This window comes from Phyllopteryx taeniolatus, chromosome 6, assembly GCF_024500385.1.
Source record: "Phyllopteryx taeniolatus isolate TA_2022b chromosome 6, UOR_Ptae_1.2, whole genome shotgun sequence".
Classification (NCBI taxonomy): domain Eukaryota; kingdom Metazoa; phylum Chordata; class Actinopteri; order Syngnathiformes; family Syngnathidae; genus Phyllopteryx; species Phyllopteryx taeniolatus.
Genome location: NC_084507.1, coordinates 21888510 through 21909301, shown reverse-complemented (window position 1 = coordinate 21909301; position 20792 = coordinate 21888510). Strand labels below are relative to the sequence as shown.

At 42.7% G+C, this 20792-nt stretch overlaps 1 protein-coding gene across 2 annotated transcripts; it reads left to right on the top strand.

Annotated features, from left to right (window-relative positions):
• Positions 1 to 271: 271 nt before the first annotated feature.
• On the top strand, positions 272 to 19455 carry capn7 (calpain 7). 2 transcript variants are annotated; one of them, XM_061775813.1, is made up of 21 exons: positions 275 to 573; positions 680 to 788; positions 1587 to 1753; positions 2440 to 2507; positions 2757 to 2984; positions 3528 to 3614; positions 3685 to 3811; positions 3893 to 3978; positions 5313 to 5406; positions 5472 to 5618; positions 6414 to 6520; positions 6605 to 6725; positions 6788 to 6932; positions 7545 to 7644; positions 7746 to 7881; positions 7962 to 8037; positions 10394 to 10539; positions 12722 to 12784; positions 13583 to 13713; positions 18532 to 18624; positions 19128 to 19455. In XM_061775813.1, the coding sequence occupies exons 1-21, from the start codon at positions 472 to 474 to the stop codon at positions 19270 to 19272; spliced, it is 2478 nt and encodes an 825-aa protein (XP_061631797.1). In that variant the 5' UTR covers positions 275 to 471; the 3' UTR covers positions 19273 to 19455. The 2 variants fall into 2 exon arrangements, with proteins under 2 accessions (XP_061631798.1, XP_061631797.1); XM_061775814.1 differs by lacking the exons at positions 18532 to 18624; positions 19128 to 19455 and having other exon boundaries at positions 272 to 573; positions 13549 to 13687.
• Positions 19456 to 20792: the final 1337 nt, after the last annotated feature.

Here is a 20792-nt window from a genome sequence, read left to right as displayed (position 1 = left end):
CCGTTTGTTTTGGTGCAGAAAGCGAAAACGAAATGTTAAATGTAACTGTAAAGTGGTGGCGATGAGATAGGTTACATTATATAAATGAATCAACATCATGATGTCGCCGTCTTTTATCCACCTTTGCGTTGGTAACTGAGGTTGAACTTTATTGTTTTCTACTCTACCTGAAGTTCCTGAACGTCACATGGAGTTTCGACGGGCCTCCCCTACTGCGCATGCGCAAGGTGCGTTCCCGGAAGCAACGTGCTTGTTTTGGTCCGGTTTTCCGGTCGACGTTTGTCGACAAAGTGGCAAAGAAACAATGACTTCAACCGGGCACCGTTGACCCTAAAATCGCTGACATTTGTTTTACATGAACGCAATTATGTCGCCGTGCTGTGTCCCCCTCCGAGAAGTGACCTGCGGTCCAACGTGAAAGAAATTAGTGTGTTTTCGCGACGAGCTTGGTCAACAAGTTGTGTTGACTTAATGGACAGCACAGCGTTGGAGCTCGACGCGGTGAAATTTGCCCAAACGGCCGTCACCTACGACCAGAATGGCAAATACAACGAGGCTGTCTTCTACTATAAGGTGAGTACGTGGAGCGAATGTCAGCCGCTTCCTCGTCCCTAACGTGACTGTCAGTCAGTGTTACAACGTGGAGGAGTCAACCACCTCCCTGACTTGTTCGCTCCAGGAGGCCGCTCAGGCTCTCATCTACGCCGGCATGGCGGGCTCCAAGCTGGAAGGCACCCAGGACAAAGTCAAAGAGTACCTGGATCGAGTGCAGACCCTCCACAATGCGTGTAAGTCCATGTCAAGCACACACAAACAACACTAGAAGTTGATGAAATACGCTTCAAAACATAGCAGTTCACATAAACACAGCATATTACACCCACTTGCTCCACTTGCGAAGCGTTCTCCCTTACCGCTTGCCGTACTTGTAGCATCCTATGGATTGTGCACCTGTACATTACAAATGGTGACACAAAGTGGAAAGCTCTCATTTGTGTGGATGCATGTGAAGAATTATAGAGTGAAAGATGTGTACTAGTTCCCAGTTTAATAGTCAATTATTCACGTAATATTTTTATCTTCCAATTATGTTTGTAAGCTGGATACTTGTGTGTGTGTGTGTGTGTGTGTGTGTGTGTGAATGTTAGCGGTGACATTCCTAAGACTTGCTCACAAGCAAGTGTTTGTTCAGTGTATGTCTTTGTTTTTCCACGACTGTACTCACACGCTATGTATTTGTTTGTGTGTGTGTGTCGAGAAACAGGGTGTGTCCCGTGTGATGACATATTTTTATTTTAGCTGTCAACTTTTCCGGCTTTGAGTTTTGACGGTTAAGGATGTTTCACAAAATGAAAGCATGTTGCTAAAAGTATGTGTATTATTTTTGTTAACCATTAAAGAAGAGCACATTTATTTGCGAATATTAGTGAGTTTTTTGATAGTCATGAAAATGGTATTTAAATTAAAATGGAAACTGCTCCCCAGTTTGGTAACACAAAATAAGGTTCAATATTATATAAGCCTGAATTATGCCATTTGCAGATACAATTTTCCATGTGGTAAAATGTCCGACTTTTCCCGCCCAGTGAGCGCAGCGGAGGCGCAGAAGAGCGACCCGCTCAAGTCTCGTCATCAGGTGGACCTGGAGCGCGCCCACTTCCTGGTCACGCAGGCCTTTGAGGAGGACGGCAAGGGAAACGACGACGAAGCCGTGGAGCTCTACACTCAAGCGGTGGAGCTGTGCATCAGGACGGTCGGTATACTCGTCTTCTTCTACGTGTTCTCCTGCGTGTTCTTCTACACGTGATGCTTCATGTTCTCCTGCATGTGTTCTTCATTTTCTTCTCCATGTTCTGCTCACGGCCTCCTCTTATTGTTTTGACTATTCTCGTCATGTTCTTCTACATGTTCTTATACGTGCTGTCCTTCATGTTCTTCTCATGTGGTTCCTCATGTGATTCTACGTGTCTCTTCATGTTCTTCTGCACGTGTTCTTATTCTTCTTATGTTTCTCATGTTGTTCTCCATGTTCAGCTCATGATTTTCGGCATGTGTACCTCAAATTCTTCTTCACCTTCTCGTCATGTTCCTTTCATTCTTGTATGTCTTCCTCTCATCTTTGACTGGGTTGGTTCCTTATGTTCCTCATGTTCTCTTAACTGTGTTCCTCCATGTATCTTTTTATGGTCTTCCATTTGTCCCTCATGTTCTCCTACATGTCTTCCTCATTTTCTTTCAAAGGTGTTCTTCATGTGTTCCTACGTGTGCCACGTTTTCCAAAAATGTTTGCTCATCTTCTCTTTCTTGTGTCTCTTCAGGATCTCCTCAATGTGCTCCTCATGCTCTCCAATGCTTGCTTCTCACGTTCTTTTAACGTGTCTCCTCATGATCTCCTCCAGTTGTTCCTCATGTTTTCTTCGTGTCTTCATGTGTTGACAGTCCAACGATACATCTGACCAGGCTATGCAGACGAAGCTGAAGCAGTTGGCCCATCAGGCTTTAGACAGGTAGGTTTTAATTGACCAATTTGGAATGTTTGTAAACAACCGGCACCAGTATAATTCCAGGTGGCAGGAAAGTGATTTTGAAAGCTTTTAATTATTATTTTTTTTATTTTAATGTATTTTTTATTTATTTTTATTTATTTATTTTTGCCACCCGGAAGTACATGTGACGTCATGGTGAAAAGGTCTACGCTGTTTAATGTTCCTGCACTCTTCAGTGTCACGTGACTAAAGTCCTACGGTCTCCTTCAGGGCCGAAGGTCTCAAACAATCACAGTCCAAGTCTGGTCCGTCACAGACTCAGGACAGGGCGGGACCCTCAGGCGTTAAGCCCAGCTCGTCGGGACCCGTCCGGCAGTTTTTCCCTTTGGGTCCCGATTTTTCCCTCCACGACCGCCCGCAGCCTCAGCCGGTGAGGGCAGTCCAATCCAGTGAACCGCACGGTCAGCGATACACGTCTGACGAGATCGAGGTCCTCAGGTGAGTCGCTGCTCGTGTTCTTTGACATGTGTCCCTTCATGTTCGACTCATGTAATTCTCATGGTCTTCTACATGTTCTTCTGTATGTATGTGTGTCTTCATATTCTCGGACATATTCCGAATATATTCTTTTACGTGCTGTTTCTCATGTTCTTCCTCATGTGATGCTTACATTCTTCTACATGTGTTCTATATGTCATCTACATGTTCTTCTCCATGTGTTCCTTATGTTCTTCTACGTGTTACTTTTGTTCCACATATGTCTCCCTTACGTTCACCTACCATTTCTTCAACATGTTCTCCCCATGTCCTTCTACACCTGTTCTTTCTGTTCTTTGTCTTGCGCTCTTCTGTATCTACTCTGCATCTTTTCCTTACATTTATGTACATGCCTTCCTTACATTCTCTGTATGTGTTCCTTATGTTCTCTTCATGTTCTTTTCCATATGTTCCTGACATTCTTCATTAATTCACGTTCTCCTCCTGATGGATTTTTGTTTGTTTGTTTGTTTTTCTGCCGTTCACGTCCTGGCGCGTTTGCAGGAGCACGTCGACAATCAACGGCATCGCCTACGTTCCCTTTATGAGCGTGGACCTCAAGGAGCGCTTCGCCTTTCCCGTGCCTTTCTCGTGAGTCAAATCTTCAACAGCCTTCAGCGCCGCCATACGTTCGATCTTGAAATGTCTTCTTTTTGTCCAGGGACAAGACGGGCAACCTGGCTTTGTCGCCCAAGCAGAAAGCTATCTTCTCCCGCTGGGTCCGACCTGATGAGATCTGCACCAGTCCCACCATGATCATGTCCGTGTCCAGCTTCAGCATCAAGCAGGTCCGCACTAGTGACTCTCTTTCGCTTTCTCTTCAAAACTCAAATTTGGTTTTGGCTTAATACGAGCCCTTTGACGTGCAGACGGTGGTGTCCGACTGTTCATTCGTGGCTTCGCTCGCCATCAGCGCCGCCTACGAGAGACGGTACAATAAGAAGCTCATCACCAGGTACTGTATGTTCTCATGGGGTTGCAAGGCTTCAGACTTATTTCATTCAGTGTATTTGTCTGTTGCTGCAAGCGGCTCTGCCTCCTCCTCAGGCAGGGCAAAAACACGTGATTAGCGACTAGTCGATGTCACGCTCTAATAAACGTCAACGCGGAGTAGTAAAGTCGACTAGTCTGCACAAGCCCTTCCTGGTAACGTGCGGCCATTAAACATTGGAACATAAAACGTTTGAACATAACCCACACATAAGATACTCTACCTTTTGATCACAAGTGACCAGCATGTGGCAGCTACTTAGCTAGCGGCTGGGTTTATAGCTGAGGATGACTTTTCAAACACTTTTTTTTTTTCAGTTTCGGTATCTCACTTGAACTGCTTACACTAACAACGTGGGAGCCAACAGAGGGGAAATATATATATATATATTTTTTTTTTTAAAAACACAGTCCACGTTGGCAAATTAGCAACTTTTCCAACTCTTCTCGCGACTATTTTTCCAAAAACTAGTGAGTTTAATTCCTGCAACAAAAAAAAAAACAGATAACATGATGAGCAAAATCCAAAAAACACCCACAAGACACCCAAAATAAAAACCGATGGCACCGGACATACAAAACATGCGTTGTGGTCCACTTTGAATCATAGTCAACTTTTCCTACATTGCAAAGTACAGAAATGACGATCATGCTAATGAGGACGCTCCCGGGAGCTGCAAAAAATATATACTCCTATATGTTTTGAAAAAAGATAATTGTTTTCTCAAAGGATGCACTTACTTGCACTTTATCTGTGGAAAAACAATTATGTACAGTATTTCTATTATTTCATTGAACGTTGATGCACATTAATACTGGAAATGAAACTGGTTGTGGAAAAAAAAGCTAGTTTTCGTATCGGGAGAAATAAAGCCAATCCCAGAAAAAAAAGAAAAAAAAAATCAAAACTTGTATTAAATGCTGTCATTGTCATTTGCTTTTCCTATAAGCGAAGGGGGGGGGGGATGAATAAATTGGATTTTTGTGCAAACAAAATCCGAGATTTCATTAGAAGGCTAAATTGCCCGGCTGTACCCTTTGTTCAAAGGTTGCCTGAGACTAAATTGGAGTAAGAAAGAAAAGAAGAAGTAGCAACCTAACAAAACAAAACCAATAACAGTGCTAGCCATGGCTTAACAGAAGCAACACCGAGATCAACTCAAACGCACCGCCCCACCTGTCACAGACGATCCGAATCACAGAAAGCCTTTTGTTGACAAAAAGTTGATGTGCCTTAGTGCGACTGCGAACCACAATAAAAGGCATAACATCCTGATGTGGCGCGCTGATGTGTTTCAGCATCATCTACCCTCAGAACCGACGAGGAGAGCCCGAGTACAACCCGTGCGGGAAGTACATGGTCAAGTTGCACATCAACGGCGTGCCCAGGAAGGTAAAGCTTTCACACAGAAAGGAGGCAGACGGGAGGGGACGACGTCGGTGTGTCTCCTCACTCAGGTGATCATCGACGACCTTCTACCGGTGGATCGCGGCGGCGAGATGCTCTGCTCGTACTCCAGCAACAGGAACGAGCTGTGGGTGTCGCTCATCGAGAAGGCCTACATGAAGGTGATGGGAGGGTACGACTTCCCGGGATCCAACTCGGTAGGTGGCGTTACACGTGCTCCTATACTTCTTCTACGGGTTCTCCTCACCCACCTTCTGCAGATGTTCCTCATGTTCTACTCCTCATGCTCTTTTAACACATGCTCCTCATCTTCTCCTACATGTACAGTGCCTTGAGCCAATTCAAAGGAATGGAAGTGCGAATATGTTTCGGTCTGCAACAGCCGTTTTTCAGATGGTTTGACATGCGGGAATCGATGAAAACATTTATTAAAGGAACAGCATGATTAAAAACAAGTTAAATTAGTTAAAAACATCTCAGTCGCAGACCAGCTCTGGTAGGGAGCTGCCATATTTTCAAATGCGTACATGATGACATCACCGCGCATTTATGTCAAGACAGCCTTCACAGACCGAGCACGGCCCGGCTCCTTTCCGATTCACGGTTTAAATGACAAAAATTTACTTCTGATCAGATTGGCAAAAGGAATATTCCTCCAACCTTGTGCATCGGAATGAAATTCCATTTGGATGTAGCCGGTTTATTCCGATCGAGGTGTTTATATGAAGCATTTTCATTCGGTTTGGGCTTCTAAACCGATTCTAATCGGAATACAAGGCTCCAGGTAAAGCAGGCTTATCTGCCAAACTGCTGCGTATTGTGAAGCGAGTGGAGTTTGCCGCCACCGTACAGCCCTCATATCTTAAGTTTGCGCTCGCAAATGCAAGCACAAATTATGGCTGAGCGACGGCTCGTATCTTGAATAATTCGTAAGTCCGCTCACTCGTATCTCAAGGCACCACTATATTGCTCATTTTTATTTTCCTCTCCAGAACATCGATCTTCACGCGCTCACTGGCTGGATCCCTGAACGCATCGCCATGCACTCGGACAATCAGTCGTTCAGCAAGGACGACACTTTCCGCATGCTCTTCCAGAGGTGACCTCCACTTCAGTGTTGACCTTCAACTCCTTCATTGTGACCTTGTTTTTTTTCTAAAATGTGGTGCCTTTGCATTCACAGGTTCCACAGGGGCGACGTCCTCATCACCACGGCAACCGGCGTGATGACAGAGGAAGAAGGGGAACAGTGGGGCTTGGTGCCAACTCACGCCTACGCGGTCCTCGACATCAGGGAATACAAGGTTAGCCTGCGCAAAGTAGCATTAGCGTTAAAGTCCTGCTTCTAACCCGCAGTCTCTTGTAGAACATGCGCTTCCTTCAGCTGAAGAACCCGTGGAGCCACTTGCGCTGGAAGGGGCGCTACAGCGAGCGCGATGAGAAGAACTGGACTCCCGAGCTCCTCAAATACCTCAACTTTGACCCCAAGACGGCACAGAAGTTTGATAACGGTATGGGGGAAATGACAGTTTGCTTGACTACGATACCTATACAATATCTACTGCCTATCTTCTACCAACCAACCAGACAAAACAGTAGGTACACCTGCACTGTCTAACAAAATCCAAAATCCAAGCGCTGAATCAAAATCCCATAGTCACACCTGCTCAACTCACTTTGCAACAAGCAACTATTAGGCAAAAAATGAGAAAAAGAGGCTTCAAGCTGTTTATTGCCACTCCCAGTTGAAATTCAATGTCAAACTGAACATAAAAAAAATCCAAATCAAATCCAATCAAAGTGCACAAAGGATAAAGAATTACAGCTCACTTGACATCCACTTGTCACACTCTGCTTGAAATCACTCGGTGCTGAGTACGGCTTTTGTCACCATGGCAACCTAGGGCATCAGCTATATTATTATATGACAGTGACAAATCCCAGGATGTTGTACTGAATGTTTGTATATACTATATTAAGGCGGAACTGCGTAATATGCCACAGTACATAGGAAAACTTGTTTTCTTTTGGTCATTTAGATCAAAATTATATCATATTGTCCTATATTTTGTCCCACTGCTAGTTGCAAGTGACATTTAGTCTTTTTCGTTTTGTCTTTTTAGGCGTGTTTTGGATCGCCTGGGAGGACTTGTGTCAGTACTATGATGTCATCTACCTGAGTTGGAACCCCGCCCTCTTTCAAGAATCCACCTGCATCCACAGGTTTGTGTGTCAACGTAACAGAATATTTGCGTTCCGCTCATGTTGACTTTCATCCGGACCCCCCCAGCCTGAAGTGTGTCTTGTGCTTGTGTGTCATGCAGCAGCTGGGATGGAAAGCAGGGCCCGGTCAAGGACGTCTACAGCCTAGCCAACAACCCGCAGTACAAGCTAGAGGTGCAGTGTTCAGCTGGGGGCGCCGCCGTGTGGGTGCTGCTCTCCAGACACATCACTGACAAGGTCAGATGGATGGGAGACAATGACTTCATCTCACTCTTGGGGATCAGAATGCGTAATGGGATTTATCGTTCGTATTACAGGAGGATTTTGCGCAGAACCGAGAGTTCATCACGCTGGTTGTTTACAAGACGGACGGCAAGAAGGTTTACTATCCAGGTCTGACACCTTTTCTATAGAAAATGAAAAGAGTCAGGTGCTATGTTTTAGCTCTGGAAATTCCTGCCAAACAAATAAATAGGCAACATATTAGGCATGCATCCACCCAAAAAGTCCTAAAATACAACAGCTGTATCATAATGGCATCATACTAAGAGGTGTTTCTGACATACAACCCCAATTCCAATGAAGTTGGGACATTGTGTTAAACATAAATAAAAACAGAATACAATGATTTGCAAATCATGTTCAACCTATATTTCATTGAATACACTACAAAGACAAGATATTTAATGTTCAAACTGATCAACTTTATTGTTTTTAGCAAATAATCATTAACTTGGAATTTCATGGCTGCAACACGTTCCAAAAAAGCTGGGCCAGGATCATGTTTACCACTCTGTTACATCACCTTTTCTTTTAACAACATTCAATAAACGTTTGGGAACTGAGGACACTAATTGTTGAAGCTTTGGAGGTGGAATTCTTTCCCGTTCTTGCTTGATGTACAGCTTCAGCTGTTCAACAGTGCGGGGTCTCTGTTGTCGTATTTTACGCTTCATAATGCATCACACATTTTCAATGGGAGACCGGTCTGGATTGCAGGCAGGCCAGTCTAGTAACCGCGCTCTTTTACTACGAAGCCACGCTGTTGTAACACGTGCAGAATGTGATTTGGCATTGTCTTGCTGAAATAAGCAGGGGCGTCCATGAAAAAGACGCTGCTTGGATGGCAGCATATGTTTCTCCAAAACCTGTATGTTATTATTAACCTTTCAGCATTAATGGTGCCTTCACAAATGTGTAAATTACCCATGCCATTGGCACTAACGCAGCCCCATACCATCACAGATGCTGGCTTTTGAACTTTGCGTCCATAAGAGTCCGGATGGTTCTTTTCCTCTTTGGCCCGGAGGACACGACGTCCACAATTTCCAAAAACTATTTGAAATGTGGACTCGTCGGACCACAGAACACTTTTCCACTTTGCATCAGTCCATCTTAGATGCGCTCGGGCCCAGAGAAGCCGGCGGCGTTTCTGGGTGTTGTTGATAAATGGCTTTTGCTTTGCATAGTCGAGTTTCAAGTTGCACTTACGGATGTAGCGCCAAACTGCATTTACTGACATTGGTTTTCTGGTTTTACACATTGATGTCGTTTTTTGATGCAGTGCCGCCTCAGGGATCGAAGGTCACGGGCATTCAACGTTGGGTTTCGGCCTTGCCGGTTACAAGCAGTGATTTCTCCAGATTCTCTGAACCTTTTGATGATATTATGGACCGTAGATGAGGAAATCCCTCAATTCCTTGCAATTGTACGTTGAGGAACATTGTCCTTAAACTGTTCGACTATTTTCTCACGCGCTTATTCACAAAGAGGTGAACCTCGCCCCATCTTTGCTTGTGAATGACTGAGCAATTCAGCTACCCAATCATGACACCCACCTGTTCCCAATTAGCCTGTTCACCTGTGGCATGTTTCAAACAGGTTTGATGAGCACTCCTCAACTTTCTTTTTTGTCACCTATCCCAGCTTTTTTGGAACATGCTGCAGCCATAACATTCTAAGTTAATGGTTATTCGCTAAAACAATCAAGTTGATCAGTTTGAACATTAAATATCTTGTCTTTGTAGTGTATTCAATGAAATATAGGTTGAACATGATTTGCAAATCATTGTATTCTGTTTTTATTTATGTTTAACACAACGTCCCAACTTCATTGGAATTCGGGTTGTCGTCACCAAAATATTAGAAACTGTTGATGCAGTGCAGTTGTTCTCATATTTTCATGATCTCTCAAGGGCAAAATTGTGGAAACGGTGTTCTCGCTTATTAGACGTGAAAAAAACACGAAATGAAATATTTTAATACAGACATGTATTTTGCAATCATTGTTTTACTATGAAAATCGAACATTAATATGACACATCGCACATGGCAAAAGAATGTGACGCATATACATGGCACGTGAATACGACACACGAAATAACATAAATTTGACACAATTAATTTTTGGAAGGGCGCTGGAAAAAAACGGATAAATCATGTTTTAATTGGTTGTCTGGATATCCTATGTTGAAGTCACATGAAGGAGAATATGCCAAAATATATTTAAAAAATGTAAAAATATTCATTGTTTTAATTTAAATGTTTTTTGTAGTACTAGTTTCTTGATGCTAAGTGAAGCTTTGTTATTGTGCACCACTGCAAACTACAGCCACAGTAATGCACATAATTCCATTAGTTCCAATCAAAAGTGAGCATTTTTGGCCGTCATTATATGACGTACCTAATAAAATGTCCAGCGAGTCTCGTCCTCACTAGGAGACAAATGATTCTTGTTCTGCTCATGCAGCTGAGCCCCCGCCCTACATCGACGGCATCCGGATCAACAGCCCCCACTACCTGACCAAGATCCGTCTGACCAGCGCCGGGGCGCACACCTTCACGCTGGTGGTGTCGCAGTACGAGAAGCAGAACACCATCAACTACACGCTGAGGGTAGGAGACAATATGCCGCAGCTGTAACACTCACTCTTGACCATTCACAAATTCACCTGTTCACATTTCTTTTTTCCTGCGGAAGGTATTCATTGAAAAACCTTGTGGTCTTTCTAAAGCACTCTAAGTTGCTGCCAAAGCCCAGTCAAAGTAGGAATCTGTGTCAAGGAAGTACAGTGGTACTTTGACTTACAAGTTGAATTTGTTCCGTGACGAAGCTTGTAACTCAAATTACTTGACTATCAAATCCATTTTCCCCATGAAATTGAAATTCCATGACAGTTTTTTCGCTCTGATGCGGTTCTCCAATCACCATCACCATTTGCACTACAAGTGGTAAAAAATACTTTTGTTGCAATTTTAATAATGAAACATAGCACGGCTTTGTATTTGACATAATAAAAGAGAATCAAAATAAATAAACGGGTTTTATAAAGTGTAATTACTGTGCATATTGTAGTATTTGTTTGTTGTATGTGTGCCTTTACGGGGTGTGGCCTAATAAGTTAAATACAAAAATGTCATGTCCCTCAAGCAGCGCTGTATCTGAACCTTGCTCAAAACTCAAATTTTGGCTCGCAACACAAAAAGAAAAAAATTAACTCTTTGTAACCTGAAAAAAGGTAGTCATAAGTCAAAGTACCGCTGCGTGTTGAAGTGATACATCTCGTCCAAAGAGGCAAACTTTGTATGTCGGGAAAGAGCTAAGTTTAGCCTGGGTTGTCAGTGGAAGTTACCGAGAGTCTTTGCCACATTTGCATGTGCACATGCACTTCCATTGCATTTATTTCCATAATCAAATCATATGTAAGCCATTTATTTTCAAGGTTAATGTTGTAAGATGAGTTTGAAATGAATATGTTAAAGTGTATTGGGATCATAGTTTGGGGTATATGAACGGTTTAAGGGGTGTCAAACTCCCTTTTTATGAATTATGTTTTCCCTTAGAAAGCCAATATGACTGTGAAACCATATGAACGTATAATCACTTCATCATATTAGGTACAGTATACACATAAAAAAGGGACAATTAGTTTTCCAATATGAAGTCAAGAAAAACAATGTGTTCAACAATTGTTCCCATTTTGAACAGTAGTTTGAAAACAAATAATGCTTGCAATCTCTCAGTGTTATTAAAAGTGAAGACAATTTTCAATTTTGGAATAAACATGTGAAGGAGAAGCATATAACTTAAAATGATGTCACATCTGGCCCCCGCGGGGGCCTGGAGTTGAACACGTTGTGTAAACTATTAATATAGACGGTCGTAAACATTTTTAGATGCTGGGCCCAAGAACTCCATTTATTTGGCACAAGGCCGAGGTCATAAAAGGTCAGTTCATGTGCAATTCTCCGCATGACTTATCAGGAATCTTTCAGGACGCAAACCCAGTTGAATATGAAATGTGTCGAGAAGACGGACGAGATCTCCAGAGGGATTCTCAAAAGCGTCGTCTTCTCTGGATTTGTCTAGGTAGAAAGTGTTTTTGAGAATAAATCTCTCTGGTACTGACATCTGCATGCACGTTCAAGTGAGAGGCAAGATTTATAGTCTGGTGTTTCTTTGCAGATTTGGTTAAAAAACACACAAATTGTCCTTGTCCGATAACATTTGTCGTGCTCCAGAAATTCTCTCTGTTCATGTTGCTTTTGTGCTTTTATTCACATGGAACGCCAATCAATTGCAAGATGCGCATAGTTTGTCACATGTAACCAAGACCTTGTTTTTTCTGTTCTAAAAACACGATTGAGGCGTTTTTTGTTTTTTTTGGGTTGTTGTTTTATTTTAATGAAAGCGACAAACGTGTCATTCCTTCCAACAGGAAAGCTCATGATAATATTCACATTATTCTATTTCACAATTGAAAATACTGCCGGGTCAATGGCAAGTCCAGCTTCCTTTACCAGAATGACCGGCGGTGAACTAGGGTTTTGCAACAAGGCGGGCGGCTCTACTTGCGTAAGTGGAGCCCAGAGTGGAGAAAAGAAAATTGCCCAACTTCCTGACATATTAAAAAAAAATAAACAAAATGGATCAAAAGGGTGGTAAAAGTCGTAGAGGAGAGGAGTCCCAACACTTCAGTCAGTCAGCAAAGGGCTGTCAATGGTGTGCTTTGTTGCTTTGCTAATTGCTAGAATGAATCACTGACAGATTTCCTTTGTCTTTGTCTCGTTTGTGCAGGTTTACTCTGGTTGCAAATTCAACTTTTCCAAGATCCCAAATCCCTTCACACACACCAAAAGGGTACGTCACCACCAACAGAAACAAGTGTGTGTGTGTGTGTGTGTGTGTGTGCGCGTGTTTGTTTGTTTGTGTGCTTTTGTGTTTTGGTTTTTGTGTGCGTCATTAAATTTTTGTGTATTTCTGTATTTTGCGTGTGTTTTAGTGTTTTTGTCCTTGTGTGTGGCTTTTGTTTGTGTGCTTTTGTGTGTTTTTGTTTTTGTGAATGTAATTTTGCACTTTTGTGTCTTTTTGTGTTTGTGTGTGTTTTAGTGTTTTTGTCCTTGTGTGTGTGTGGTTTTGTTTGTGTGCTTTTGTAATTTTGTGTGTTTTTGTCCTTTTGTGTGTGTGTTTGTGTACGTGTAGTTTTAGCTGCATATTTACTGTTGTGTGTTTCTCTTTTGTTTGTGTCTTTGTGTGCGTTTTGTGTGTGTTTTTGTCCTTTTGTGTGCATGTGTTTGTGCATGTGTTTTGGCTACATATTTAGTGTTGTGTTTCGTGCGTTTCTCTTTTTGTTTGTGCTTTTGTCCTTTTATGTGTTTGTTTCATGCTTGTGTGTGTGTTTTTGAACGTGTATATCTTTGTTTTCGTGTGTTTGTGCTTTTGTCTTTGATGGTGTGTTTTTGAGCTTTTGTGTGTTTGTCTTTTTGTGCTTGTGTGTGTGTCTGTGTTTTTCTTTTGTTTTATCTGCATGTTTTAATGTGTGTGTGTTTTGTGATTTTCTTTTTGCTTTTGTGTTTGTGTTATGCTTTTGCGTGTGTGCGTGTGTTGTGTTTTTTTTTCTGCAGTTGTTTGCATGAACGCCTTGTGTGTGCTGCTCAGCTCAACGGCCAGTGGAAGGGCGCGAGCGCCGGCGGCTGCGGCAACTACAAGGACTCGTACAAGAACAACCCCATCTTCCAGCTGCAGCTGGAGCGGCCCGGTCCGCTGCTCATAGAACTTCGAGGTTCCAGGTCAGTTTGTGCTACCTGCTACACCGCCGTCGACATCTTTGTTGTGCTCCAAAACCTCACTCTTCTTCTTTGGTATTTGGGAGCAAAAATAAGCTTTAATGCGGTTGCATCGATGATATGCCAGGCAATGCTCTTCCACTCCAGGACTACAGGTGGCAGTAATGAGTTTACTGGCACATGCAAGCTTTTATCTTTATTACTCCAAGATCTGGCGGGTCGCCGCCCGCACTACCTTTCTTTCTTTCTTCTTTTATTTGTTATCGCGGGACAATGTACATTAATAAACATTGAAACAATAAAATACAAATGCACCCACTTATAGCCAAAGGGCTAATTTCCATCAGTAGTTCCCCTGCCAGAAGGAGCATGGCAATGTGACATCAGGTAAAAAAAAACATCAACTTAACAGACGAACAAATACAGACACAATATTTAAAACAGCAGCATTACACGTAACTAGTAAAATTACATTTCTACATTTCTCCCAAAAAGTGCAAAGCGTGCTATTTATTTGTCACGCCCAGTTTCACTACTGAAAAACATAAACAAAAGAAGTAAACATTGTATGTTTAAACACCAAAAGGTTCAACCAAACCATATCCTTTTGTCTGAGGGTCCATGAGCTTAATGTTAACATATAATGCCAAACGCCATTGACGGACGGGCTTGGTGAACTTTGCATGAATGTTCCGATAATTATCAAACAACTGCTACTTTAACACACACGGACGGAGCAGCAACACATTCAAGCAGACTTTACGTCTATACTTGCAGGCTACTCTGTAGGAACATTGAATATTAAAACAGCAAAACCTTTTGTTTTTAATTATGCTGCATCTCGTCCAGCAGACTTGAGCCCTGGCTGGCATGTTACGGCATCAACGTGATACTATAATGAAGGCACGCAACTCTAAATTTGGACTTGTTTACTGTAAAAACCCATGACATTTTTATTTCTTTTTTTTTAAACTGCCATATCGTGGCAGGCACAAACCTTGAACTCTCCATATGGCGGAGGTTCACGATATGAACTCATTTAAAGGTGGTGTTGATGTACTGTGTCATATAAAGTCAGCAAGGACAGAACTCTGTGACCAAAGCAAGGGCATAAAGTTGCTGAATCATCCATCATCAGGCTCTTGTTCTCCCAGTTAAACAAGTTCCAAATTATCCAATTGTGTGTGCGCGCATAATGCATTTCACACGCCGCTCACGCACATTTACATAAGTGGTCTTATGGCTTGCTTTGTTGTTTTTGAGTTCACATTTTCTTCTGTGACCAGCAGAAAAAAACCTTACTGTTTCACCTGAAATGCAAGAAACAAAAATCATTGCGATATATCGTCTTAATTTTACAGCTTCTGAATGATCTAAGGCAGCGGTCCCCAATCACGGGTCCGCGGCCGGTACCGGGCCGCAGAGAAAGAATGACCAATTTATATAATTTCTGTTGTATTGCAAGTTGTGTTTTATTTGGAAAATTGACCGGATCTTCTCCGCCGCACCAGCTGCGCGTCTCAATTGACGTATCGAGACTCGAACGCTTCTGTTCCCGGTCCGAGCGGGCTGCCTAGCTGCCTAACGGCGGGAGAGCTCAAAGAGCGAAATCATTTCATAAACCGATTCAGTTCATTACGTTTACTGAAAAGATTTGTTCTTTGCTACGAAATGTTCGCGACCAAAACAACATCTACAACAAACATCTGCAACATATATCAGGAGTCCTACTTAAAATACGGGTTTATCGCAACAGTTAACTCTCACACGCCAAGTCCGCCCTGATACAGATACAGTCGTAGGTTGCTGCTCGACACAGGCAGAACTACTTTTACGGAGTTCAAAGTCTACTTTTCACTGGGGAGCTACGGAACTGCAGTCTGGTCTGGCTGCCTACAAGAACTCCGACCCCCACTCGTGCATCGCACGGCGCCACAGCAGGTCCGTGTGAAAAATGCCGATTCCTAACCGGTCCGCCGTGCAAAGAAGGTTGGGTAACACTGATCTAAGGCAAGACTTTGATCCAGTCACACGAAGGGGTCATGCCATATCACCTATGACTAAACTATCTTTTAACTCCGCATTTCCATGCGTCTGGGTTATTTTAGCGCACTGTGACAATTGGTCCCGGCCTCTCCCAGAGCAGTTTTTCCGGGTGTGAAGTCCCAAGTTTTAAACGCAGGACGGGCAGCTACATCCATTTGCCACACACTTGGGACGAGTTAAATCAGACAAAGCGTGCCTTGTATGCGCTCGCATGCTTGCCTAGAATGATCAGCGATCAATTTTATTTTCTGTTACTCAGTAACTCAAAGTCATATTACAATGTGTTTGTTTGTCGTCAACAAACACTTTCAATTCCATCACTTCAAGTCAATTTTGCACTTGCAGTGCTCTCCCAAATTTCATCATCTACGGTGCATAATCAAAAGTTTCAGAGAATCTGGAGAAATCACTGGATGTAAGCGGCAAGGCCGAAAGACAACATTGAATGCCCGTGACCTTCGATCCCTCAGGCGGAATTGCATCAAAAACCGACATCAATGTGTAAACAGGAACACTTCAGAAAACCAATGTCAGTAAATGCAGTCCGGCGCTACATCCGTAAGTGCAACTAGAAACTCTACTATGCAAAGCAAAAGCCATTTATCACCAAACACCCAGAAACGCCGCCGGCTTCTCTGGGCCCCAGCTCATCTAAGATGGACTGATGAAAAGTTGAAAAGTGTTCTGTGGTCCAACGAATCCACATTTCAAATTGTTTTGGGAAATTGTGGAGGTCGTGTCCTCCGGCCAAAGAGGAAAAGAACCATCCGGACTGTTATGGACGCAAAGTTCAAAAGCCAGCATCTGTGATGGTATGGGGCTGTGTGAGTGCCCAATGGCGTGGGTAACTTACACATCTGTGAAGGGTACATACAGGTTTTTGAGAAACCTATGCTGCCATCCAAGCAACGTCTTTTTCATGGACGCCCCTGCTTATTTCAGCAAGACAATGCCAAACCACATTCTGCACGTGTTACAACAGTGTGGCTTTGTAGTAAAAGAGTGCGGGTACGAGACTGGCCTCCCCGCAGTCCAGACCTGTCTCCCATTGAAAATGTGTGGCGCATTATGAAGCGTAAAATACAACAACGGAGACCCCGGACTGTTGAACAGCTGAAGCTGTACATCAAGCAAGAACGGGAAGAATTCCACCTCCAAAGCTTCAACAATTAGTGTCCTCAGTTCCCAAACGTTTATTGAATGTTGTTAAAAGAAAAGGTGCTGTAACACAGTGGTAAACATGACCCTGTCCCAGCTTTTTTGGAACATGTTGCAGCCATAAAATTAATGACTATTTCCTAAAAACAATAAAGTTGATCAGTTTGAACATTCAATATCTTGTCTCTGTAGTGTATTCAATGAAATATAGGTCGAACATTATTTGCAAATCATTGTATTCTCTTTTTACTTATGTTTAACACAACATCCCAACTTCATTGGAATTGGGGTTGTATTAGGTACCGCACTCCACTTTTAATCATAAGACTATCCATTCATCCTTTTTTTGTAATGCTTATCCTCGCAAGCGTAGCAGGTGAGCTGCCGCCTAGCCCAGATTTTTTTCTTTCTGCGAGTTTTGCCTGGACCTTTAATGACGGTACTTAAATATCTTTACCTATTGAAATGAATGGAAATTCCATTAATCAGTTCCATGCCCCCCAAAAAAACATCCACAAAAAAAAAATAGCAATCTTAAGTACTGTACTTTATAAAAATGTTCTGTAAAAACCACAAGGGGACGGTATAGTACAGCCATCCGAACATACACATACACAGTATAAAGAACATGTCCTTGTGAGTATTGTTTTATCTCTCTACATGTGTTGCGCCACCGTTTTTGTTCAATCCACTACGGAGCGATGTACTCGTAAGATGAGTGATTCGTTTGTGCAAGGAAACACGTACTACACAGTGAACGCACTCATGAGTGATTTGACGTCCTCGTGGGGATAGCTTTCACTAGCAGCTTAACGCTAACGGCTAATTTTTGTGTCAGTCAAGCACATGAAAACAAGCGCACATATTTAAAGTAAATGTATATCCGTAGACATACATATCATTCCTTCTGTCTCATGTGATTCTTAAAGCTTTTTATTTCATAATAACAGTAAGAATACATTCAACTTATATGGCAAGACATTCAGACGCTTTCCACTAATCAGATGACAAGAACAGTAAGGTGAGTGAGGAGGAAGCCCGGGTGACGGGGGCTGGTGTCAGCGACGCTGTCCACCGCGGTGGAATGCAGAAAAGCCACGCCGGCCAGCAAGAGCCGAGCTGGTCGTCAGGTGACGCGGAAGGCTGGTCGGTAGCTGAAGTAGCTTGTTCAGCACGCCAGTCAAGTGGGAACAAAAGATGACATTGCGATGTAACAACCCACTCAAGACCCCGCGTCCGCGCATGTCCCCTGTTAGCGGCTGTTTGGTCGCTCTTGTCAATCCAAATTATTTTGTTCTGTGGTGCAACAAGATTTTGAATGGTCTCCCATCCTTAACGCCGGTTGGCACTCTTGCTTGCATATTTCTCCAAAAAAGAGGTAAAGCGTGTTTGCTTCAAGCTGTTTGTCACTCCCATTTGAAGTTTACTTAAAAAAAAATAAACTGACACATAAAAAAAACATTTAAACACCAAAGCGTTCAGCTGAACCTTAACAAACGTCTGCTATCTTAATGCTAACATATAATGCGAAACGCCATAGACAGGCTAACAGAATAAAAAGTGTGTGTATGACGTGTACAGTATGTGTGCTGACAGTCGCTGTGTGTCCGTCTTCAGGCAGTACAGCGTAGGCTTCGAGATGGTCACCGTGTCGACCACAAGTGACTCCAGCTCAACTACCACACCCAAGAGGAGCAGCGGAGATTACAGGTACGCTACGTTATACCACACTCGAAGGATGCGGGCACCTTTCTTCATTATGTCATTTTGAAACAAAGGTTATGGTTTCTAAAGGTTTCAAGGCAAGGTTCCGATTTTGAAGTCGAGTTTTAAGCCTGGGTCTGCGTTTTAAACAAGGGTTATGGTTACAAATGAGGGTTTTAGGAAAGGGTTATGGTTTCAAAATGTCGGGTGTGAGTTCAGATTTCAGATACCGGTAAATGGTTGGGTTTTAAATTTGGTGTTTGAGCTAGGGCCTGGGTTTTAAATAAGGTTTAGGGTTTAAAAAAACGGATTAAAGTTTCAAGTCAGGGTTAGGTTTTCAAACTAAGGTTCCAGTTTCAAATGAGGTTTTCAAACCAATGTTGGGGTTTCTCAGGATTGTCTGACGACAACGAGAGCAAGGACCCGGCCGGCTCCCATTCGTTGCTCTTCCTCTAAGCTTTGACACATTATTTATTTTTTTTCACGTGCCATTCGTGTGTTCCCGGCAGATGCGGCTTCTGCTACATGGACGCCGAGCACGTCCCGGCGGGCGTGTACAACGTGGTGCCCACCACCTTCCTGCCCAAACAGGAAGGACCCTTCTTCCTGGACTTCGCCAGCACCGCCCCCCTCAAAGTGGCGCAGCTGCAATGAGCTTCTCACACACACGCTGAAAGTGGTGACATCACAAGTGGACTCGATGTGTCATCAAGCCAAACGTTTACCTGACAACCACTTTTTTAAAGACAAACTGCCCACAATCATGACGTGTTGTTATTATCATGAATTATGGAGACGTATTAATAAATCCGTATGTATGTACTTGTCATAATCTTACACAGCTGGACTCGAGTCATTTCACACACAAGCTATTATAAAGTAGGGTTTCAAATCATGGTTCGGCTTTCAAAGTAGGGTTTAAAGAGAGTAGGGTTTCAAAACAGGGTTAGGATTTCAAAGTAAGGTTTCAAAACGGTTACAGTTTCAAATTAGGATTTCAAAACGGTTAGGGTTTCAAAACAAGGTTAGGGTTCCAAAATAGGCTTAGGGTTTCAAAGTAGGGTTTCAAGAGACTGAGTGTTTCAAATTAGGGTTTCAAAACTGGGTTAGGGTTTCAAAACAAGGTTAGGGTTTCAACTTGGGGTTTCAAAACAGGGTCAGGGTTTCAAGAGAGTTTTAGGGTTTCAAAACTGGGTTAGGTTTTCAAAATGTTAGGGGTTCAAGAGAGTTGGGGTTTCAAAGTAGGGTTTCAAAACTGGCTTAGGGTTTCAACTTGGGGTTTCAAAACAGGGTCAGCGTGTCAAGAGAGTTAGGGTTTCAAAGTAGGGTTTCAAAACTGGCTTAGGGTTTCAAGAGAATTTTTGGGTTTCAAAACAGGGTTAGGCTTTCAAAGTAAGGTTTCAAAACGGTTAGGGTTTTAAAGTAAGGTTTCAAGAGCGTTTTAGGGTTTCAAAACTGGGTTAGGATTTCAAAAGAAGGTTAGGGTTTCAAAGTAAGGTTTCAAGAGAATTTTCAGGTTTCAAATTAAGTTTTCAAAACTGTTAGGGTTTCAAAACAGGGTTAGGCTTTCAAAGTAAGGTTTCAAAACTTCTTTGAAACCTAAACCCTGGATTGAAACCTCCTTTTTAACCATAACCTTAGCTTGAAACCCTACTTGAACACTCTCGCTCTCATTTGAAACTCTCCAAACCTTGACTGGAAACCCTACTTTTTACCCTTACTCTGAAACCATTGTTTGAAACCGTAACTTAAAGCTGAGCTCTGTCTTGAAACCCTACTTTGAAACCACAACCCTTGTTAAGAACCCCTAATTTATTTTGAAACAACCAGTTTTTCTACGTCGTTGACCTCATTACTGATGCAAACGTCCCGAAGTCTCTTCTGCCGTCATCTTGTCACCTTAACGCCCAGTCGTGAGGTGTACCTAATCAAGTGTCTTCTGAGTTGCCTATACAATCTCATTGACATATTTTGTAAATATTCCTCTCGGCACGGAATCCACGCGAAATGTGAAGATGCTTCATCAAGGCTGTAAAAAGCTGAAAATGTCATCATGGGAAAGAAACGTTTCGCTGCGGTACTTTGGTCTTAAGTGCGAGAAGTGAAGATGTCTTCGTGAAGAATCTGAGTTGTTTAAAATGAGAAGTTTGAAGAAATTATTGGGACAGAGAGAG

What these genes read in the sequence shown, in the direction of transcription:
- capn7 (XM_061775813.1), top strand. Translation starts at nt 472, where the DNA reads ATGGACAGCACAGCGTTGGAGCTCGACGCGGTGAAATTTGCCCAAACG. An exon ending in GCCTTTCCCGTGCCTTTCTC is followed by an intron (nt 3,615 to 3,684) that starts GTGAGTCAAATC and finishes CTTTTTGTCCAG; the next exon opens with GGACAAGACGGGCAACCTGG. An exon ending in CCAGCTTCAGCATCAAGCAG is followed by an intron (nt 3,812 to 3,892) that starts GTCCGCACTAGT and finishes TTTGACGTGCAG; the next exon opens with ACGGTGGTGTCCGACTGTTC.